The sequence below is a fragment of the Oncorhynchus tshawytscha genome, linkage group LG16 (assembly GCF_018296145.1).
Source record: "Oncorhynchus tshawytscha isolate Ot180627B linkage group LG16, Otsh_v2.0, whole genome shotgun sequence".
Classification (NCBI taxonomy): domain Eukaryota; kingdom Metazoa; phylum Chordata; class Actinopteri; order Salmoniformes; family Salmonidae; genus Oncorhynchus; species Oncorhynchus tshawytscha.
Window position 1 is genome coordinate 22,283,905 of NC_056444.1, and position 7,915 is coordinate 22,291,819.

The 7,915-nt window shown below is 43.2% G+C and overlaps 1 protein-coding gene across 1 annotated transcript; it reads right to left on the reverse strand.

The window, feature by feature from the left end:
* Positions 1–4,676: 4,676 nt before the first annotated feature.
* On the reverse strand, positions 4,677–7,328 carry LOC112215514 (carbohydrate sulfotransferase 2). Its single transcript, XM_024374593.2, has one exon. The coding sequence runs from the start codon at positions 6,624–6,626 to the stop codon at positions 5,229–5,231; it is 1,398 nt and encodes a 465-aa protein (XP_024230361.1). The 5' UTR covers positions 6,627–7,328; the 3' UTR covers positions 4,677–5,228.
* Between the last annotated feature and the right edge of the window lie 587 nt (positions 7,329–7,915).

Consider the following 7,915-nt stretch of genomic DNA (forward strand, 5'->3'; position numbering starts at 1 on the left):
GGGTCTATAAAGCTCTTTTCAAAAGTAGTGCACTATACAGCTCTGGAAAAAAATGAGACCACTGTAAAATTATCTGTTTATCTGGTTTTACTCTTTATAGGTATGTGTTTGGGTAAAATTAACAGTTTTGTTTTATTCTATAAACTGCTGACAACGTTTCTCCCAAATTCAAAATAAAAATGTTATTTAGAGCCTTCATTTGCAGAAAATGACAACTGGTCAAAATAACAAAGAATATGCCGTGTTGTCAAACCTCGAATAATGCAAAAATTGAAGTAGCTCGGCTTTGTTTGACGGTGTGTGGCCATCCATCTTCCTCTTGATCACATTCCAGAGGTTTTCAATGGGGTTCAGGTCTGGAGATTGGGCTGGCCATGACAGGGTCTTGATCTGGTGGTCCTTCATCCACACCTTGATTGACCTGGCTGTGTGGCATGGAGCATTGTCCTGCTGGAAAAACCGAGCTGCTTCAATTTTTGCGCCAGGAGTGGCATAAAGTCACCCAACATCAATGTGAAAGACTGGTGGAGAGCATGCCAAGACGCATGAAAGCTGTGCTTGGGGTTATGCTCCAAATATTGATTTCTGAACTCTTCCTAAGTTAAAACAAAAGTATTGTGTTGTTTAAAAAAAATAATTCTTTGCATTATTTGAGGTCTGACAACACTGAATCTTTTTTGTTGTTTTGACCAGTTGTCATTTTCTGTAAATAAAGGCTCTAAATTACAATGTTAATTTTACCCAAACACATACCTATAAATAGTAAAATCAGAGAAACGGATCATTTTCCAGAGCTGTATAGTGAATAAGGTGCAATTTGGGACGTAGACAGAGGCAGGCTGCACCTCCACCTCAGTGAGGCTGAGTTACCAGGCGCAGGTGGACCAGGGGTCCCTAGGTTGGTGATACTTAGTCTGGACCCCCAACACCAGCCTGGGAAGTGATCTCTGACCTCTTACCAGCTAGGACGTGAACTCCAACCTATCCCAGACGGACATGTGATAATGGCAGTACAGTATGACAAGAGGCTAAAACTGCTTCTCCAATAGAAATCACCGATCACACTTGTAGGCGATGTCATGGCGACATTGGCAAGCAAAGCTCATGTGTAGAAACACTTCGTCGGGTCTAACGGTCGTCTCACACCGAACTGTGTATGTGCAGGCAGTCAAATCAAAGGCACTCCTTCCATATAAAGTTGTTTTTGATGAAAATGAATATGTATCAGTTTGCCACTTTCACATGGTTGGAGTAATAACATATTCAACTACTTAAGACATTGGCTCGAATCTAAGTTGGCCTTTTAGATTTCGAGGAAAAAAATAATTTCTCTCATTAACTCTAACCTCAAACCCTGGCCTGGTCTGTTTCGCAAGCATTCCCGGAAGTCTCGTGATGTTGCACTTCAGGGTTTAGAGAGAGCGAGAGAGAGAGGGAGAGAGAGAGAGAGAGAGAGCAAGAGAGAGAGAGAGAGAGAGCGATAGAGAGAGAGAGAGCAAGAGAGAGAGAGAGAGAGCAAGAGAGAGAGAGAGAGAGAGAGAGAGAGAGAGAGAGAGAGAGAGAGAGAGAGAGAGAGAGAGCGAGAGAGAGAGAGAGAGAGAGAGAGTGAGAGACGCACACACATACACACTTACAGGGCAGGGTCATGAAAAGAAAACAACATATGGCACTGGGGTTTCTTGCTCTTTATAACGACTCTCTCCTTATGGACTCTCCTATTTTGTTATTAGCAAAAATGATATTTTTGTAACGAGCAACTCCTCATACATTTATTGCACATTTCTCCCAGCCTTTTTGCTCATTCAAATGTATTCCATTGAATTTATCAGCCCTCTCCTCTCTTACTTATCATTTAATGTTGCGTCAGAATAGTTCCGAATGCTTTAGTCCATTAGCAGCGTTTGTGAAGGAGACTATTAACGCTCCAAAGTTTTAAACTGAATCCCATAAATTCAACCCAGAAAATGAAATCATCTGTATATTAATATTCACCACTGTGTCTGGCCCCATGTTAAGTATGGCATAAATCTCTGTGTCCTGTTCCCCTTGAACAAGGCGGAGTGGACAAATTCAATATGAAGAAGGTTAGTTCTCTCTCTCTCTCTCTCTCTCTCTCTCTGTGAGGCTAGATTGTTTTTCTCATATTCATAAGAACACTGTCCTTGGCTTTTAAGTGCTTGTCAAAGATTACTGCATGGATGTCTCTTTTTTTCTATCTATGGATCATTGTTGCATTCCAATCTCCTATAAAATACATGTATTTTCTACACACTAGATGGAAAGACCTCAACAACAAGATGACTCCCTGTAGACTGAAGCTGTGTCTGAAATGTCACCCTATTCCCTCGGGCCCCGGTCAAAAGTAGCTAACTAACTAGGGAATAGGGAGCCATTTGGGACGCAACCTGAATGTGCAGAATGGCAGCTGAGGACTATTGTTGTGATGCAACCCCGGTAGGACAGTATGTCTTTGTGCTCTGAAACAAGATGATTCACACGTGTCCTCAATGTTAACACATTGTTCGAAACTTTAACCCAGTCCATGTACTGCAATGAGAGACACTGTCTAGTGTCTAACCAATAATACCCCATACAGAATGTGTAAAAAGCCATTGTCTAACTCATACCTTCCACATCCTCCCTTTCCTTTACTCGTTTGTATTATGTTATATTTGCACGTTCTAATTGTAGAAACTGCATTGGACTAGCCTGGTCCCAGATATGTCTGTGCTCTTGCCATCTCTATTGTTGCCATTGTCAAGCGAAGCATGCTTGGCATGAGAACATGTTTCACCTGACAATTCCATAAGGAGTTGACAAGCAGACAGGCACCCAGGCTACCTTGCACTAGCCAGGCTAAGGGAATGACAAAGACACTGTACTATATCTCAGGTCAATAAGATAATAAGATGAGCGTATTATATACCAATGAACAGTGTGTCTAGGCCAGCAGCACTTCAATTTGTTTCATATATTTATATTATATTTGTCAGATTTAATTGTAGCATCATTGATTGTAAACGACCTTGTTGATGAGCTAAAACCTATGTTATGTTTTGGTTTGGTTCAATAAAGGTGAAAAAGCTACTCTGCTTCAACTTTTTCTATAATTTTTTTAAGCAGTTTGGACAAATCATCTGTTTGCATCCAGAGAGCTAGCACCTGTAAACATGTAAAATGACACCAAACTCGTCTCACAGTGACAATGGGAAAGCCTTAGTTCCTGGGACTTCCCCAGCTGCGTTGTCATCATGGTCGACTATTACTGTGGTCACATGAGCTGAAATGTGTATATTTTGGGATGTGAACACTCGGTGTGTTTGACCTGATGAAGATCCGTTTCAGATCGATGAGTTGTCAATAAAGCGGTGAATTGGCAGCTGTAACAGTGTGCGGGCCTTCTTGTTCTATACTAGTATTCATTAGCCCAGCACCTACACTACCGTTCAAAAGTTTGGGGTCACTTAGAAATGCCCTTGTTTTTCAAAGAAAAGCAAATGTTTTGTCCATTAAAATAACATAACATTGATCAGAAATACAGTGTTGACATTCTTAACGTTGTAAATGACTATTGTAGTTGGAAACGGCTGATTTTTAATGGAATATCTACATAGGCGTACAGAGGCCCATTATCAGCAACCATCACTCCTGTGTTCCAATGGCGCGTTGTGTTAGCTACGTCTATCACTTTAAAAGGCTAATTGATCATTAGAAAACCCTTGTGCAATTATGTTAGCACAGCTGAAAACTGTTGTGCTGATTAAAAAAGCAATACAACTGGCCTTCTTTAGACTAGTTGAGTATCTGGAGCGTCAGCATTTGTGGGTTTGATTACAGGCTCAAAATGGCCAGAAACAAAGAACTTTCTTCTGAAACACGTCTGTCTATTCTTGTTCTGAGAAATGAAGGCTATTCTATGCAAGTATTTGCCAAGAAACTGAAGATCTCGTACAACGCTGTGTGCTACTCCCTTCACAGAACAGCTCAAACCTACACTAACCAGAATAGAAAGAGGAGGAGGCCCCAGTGCACAACTGAGAAAGAGGACAAATACATTAGAGTGTCTAGTTTTAAAACAGACTTCTCACAAGTCCTCAAATGGCAGCTTCATTAAATAGTACCCGCAAAACACCAGTCTCAACGTCAACAGTGAATAGGGGACTCGGGGATGCTGGTCTTCTAGGCAGAGTTCCTCTGTCCAGTGTCTGTGTTCTTTTGCCCATCTTAATATTTTCTTTTTATTGGCCAGTCTGAGACATGGCTTTTTCTTTGCAACTCTGTCTAGAAGGCGAGCATCCTGCAGTTGCCTCTTCACTGTTGACGTTGAGACTGGTGTTTTGCAGATACTATTTAATGAAGCTGCCAGTTGAGAACTTGTGAGGCGTCAGTGTAGACATTAACAATGTCTACACTGTATTTCTGATCAATTTGATGTTATTTTAATGGATTAAAAAAATGCTTTTCTTTAAAAAATAAAGACATTTCTAAGTTCCCCAAACTTTTGAACGGTAGTGTATGTTTTTAAGGAAGTGCGTATGACCACAAACTTTACTAATACTGTCCTACCATCTGTTGTCGTCTGGGGATGTCCCACTGTAATAACATATAATAAAAAACGAATTAACAAATAAATAACTAATAAACCTGAAAGTCAAAGATGCTTCCTCAGAGTAACATTATAGTTATAACAGACCAGTTTAATGATTGTCTCTGAGTCCATCCATGACTCACAATGTAACATAACCTGCTCAAACAATTAGCTTTATGATGAATTAATGCAGGATTTTTTTCATTCACTGGTTTTTCACTTTTACAAACATTATGGATAGTGGAAAACCAAATCTTTTCTCAGGTTTTGAACATTCAAAATAACTCCCAAAACATCCACTTTGAAGTGTTTTCATAACAAGATACATGAATCATACAGTGTCTGTTTGTTTCCATAGTTGCAGTTCAATATTCAAGTCATTGTTCATAGGCCTTCAGGCTTTGTCAGAAACATCCAGTTTACCAGACACCAAAGTAATGGTCCTGTCAAATACAACTGTCTGTAATTGAACTGAAAAATAAAACTAAGATACATTCCAATGTGGCCAAGAAGTGGAATTCCTCAAAAACACTGATTCAAAGTAAAGCTTTATAATTCCACGATTAACGAAATGGCACTAGATGCAAAATTACATTGAATTCACTGTCTTTGGTGGAAAGGAAAAATAAATGTTTTTCTGTCACAGTTTGGAGACCGTCAGTAAAGACTTACTGAGGTCCTTGGCCTCCCCGGCCGTCCTGACTCTCTCGTAGCCCAGGACAGCCATGGAGTGATGACAGTAGTCCTCCACCTGTTTGATCTGCTGGATGCTGAGCACTGTTCTCCATGCGCTGGCAGCCTGAGTCGCGTTCCTGGAGGACACTATGAACGGCTTGGAGGACGAACTAGACCCACCTGTCATGTTCAGAGCAAACGACTCAATGTCGTGGTTGGTGGTGAGGTTGGCGAAGCGGTAGATGTTCCTCAGGATCTTCACAGGGTTCTCCACCAGGTCCTCATAGCGCACGGCCATGTACTTCCCTTTGAGCCAACTGGGAGGGTTTAAGGCCGTCCTCAGGGTCCGCGAGGTGCGGTCACAGATCACCTCCATGGCTCCGATGGAGTGGTAGTCCGAGCCGTCCTTCTTGTTGGCTTTGTGGTTGGGGTCGACAAAGGGGATCCTGCGGAGCTTGGGGTCCCTGCTCCGGACCACCTGCAGGTTCTCCCGGATCAGCCCGTGTCGGGACTTGATCCTGGAGTTGGCCACGGCCCGGGGGTCCCTGACCAGGTGAACTACCTTCACGTCCAGCGACGGGTCCTCCATGAGGGGGGCTAGAACGTTCACGTCCAGGATACGCACCCCTTTAATAACGATAGTGCTGTACTTGAGGCACTCCTCCTCCAGTAGTCTAAGGCTTTGAGGTGGGCACTTTTTACACACCTTGTCGTCCACCATCCCCACCACCTCTTTCCTGTAGGCGGAGCACAGAGGGTAGGAGCACACCACCTTATTCAGGGTGGCCCCAAAGAGTCCTAGGGAAGTAAAGTTCTTTCCCCCTGGGCTGTTGTACAGCTGGAACACAGAGAGATCACAGCGGTATAAGGAGCTGAGCATGTCCCTGGCTGCCCCCTGCAAAGACACTGCGTCTCCCGGGTACAGCTTCTGCCAGATGTGCCACATGGGTTCATACAGGAAGAACACTTCAGGATTTTGGTTAAACAGCTCCCCGAAAAAGGAGGACCCAGACCTCCATGTGGTCAGAACATAGACCAACTGTCTTTTCTTGGCCAGAGAGGGTCTGTAGAGGAACCGGATGTCTGATCTGCCATGATAGGTAGTGCTCCTCATCTGGTGATTGCACTGCTGGGGCTCTTTAGTCCATTTATAGTTGGCCAAGTTCAGCATGGTCAGCACCAGCAGCAAGAAATAGGCTATAAACAACACAATCCGCTTTCTGCGTAACACCTTCATCACAATGCCGGGCTGGGCTATTATCTTGGTATGGTTCCTGTACGTTTTGAGCTTTCTCCCGTAGCCAGCATCCTTCTCCCAAGGCGCTGTCAACTTCAGTTGTTGGTGGTATTGTTTCCCTCTCATCTGTAACCTAGGAGTGAGTGGCTCTCACCACTGGGAGAAAGCTTCTTACATTTACAATAGGCGAACCCGTACACCGTATTGAATATCTCCGGTGGGAATTGATACCGACCGAATCCAATGCTAAATGATTAGGTAATACCCCAGCCAACAGATTCGATATCACAATCCGAATCGCGATCCAAAATACGATAACGCAGCTCTGCCTTTACTGCAGTGCGCAAGGCTCTTCACATGAACATGTTTCCATTACGGGTATTACAGAGCGTATTGCGTTAGGCCTGCCATCAAAAACAAAACGAAGAACCGTTCATGCAAACAATTTACGCCCTCCTTGACAATATTCAGTGTAGGCATCTCAGCGCAGTTAAAATCTGATGCGCCCCGGTATAGATGGAGCCTATATGAACATTGTACCACAGCACACAAGTAATACGTTAGCAATTACGCGCTCCAGCGTCTTCTTGAATAATGCCGCTAAATGTCGCAGGTATATCCAGAGGTGAGTCTATTCGTCCAAAGAATCAAATATTTCCATTATTCCTGATGTGCGGTATTGTATCTCTTAACCATTGAAACAGGACTGATTTAATCAGAGTACAGGGAGAAAAGCCCTCCCTTCTCTAAACGCCATTGGAGCATGATAGGATACGTGCATAAACGAGTTACGCCCTTGGTTCTTCGGCCCGTCTGTCAACAATGAATGCACCGCTCTCGACACGCTCACATTTGAAAAAAGGCAACAGTAAACATGTCGTCTCTCACGAATGATGCAGCGCCCCCGCTTGGGCCAATTGAGATATCGCGTGTGACTAACACATTTCAGTTTCGCAAATGTAAGTTCATTACTTTAGCTCTGGTCTTGGGCCAATCAGTGTTATTTTGTAAATGCTGGATGTTTATGGCAAGACGCATCATTCACTGAAGTTTCGTCAACATCGGCCAAGTGCTTTCTGAGATATCTCGTGTGACTAATGTACAAAGGCACGGACGAATGGAGACAGATCCACAGTCCCCTCCCCGATTTCATCGTGGGGGACAACAAAGTCTCACAGCAATGGTAGACGTCACAACTGTGGAAAATGATGCTGTTGTTAGGATAGAATAGAAATGTAAGGGATGCTGGTCTCCGCTCTGGCAGTGTAGTAGTATTGGGTCGACTCAGCTCCGGTCCGTTAATTTATAGACTTGCTTAGCGCACTGTTATGCAACTAGGCTATTAGTAGAAATCTGTTACATACATTGTTTCAATGTTACAATGTATCATATCAATGTGTGGTAGTATTTTCAAA

Excerpts from the sequence above, each read along its gene's own strand:
- LOC112215514 (XM_024374593.2), bottom strand. The coding sequence starts at position 6,626 with ATGAGAGGGAAACAATACCACCAACAACTGAAGTTGACAGCGCCTTGG.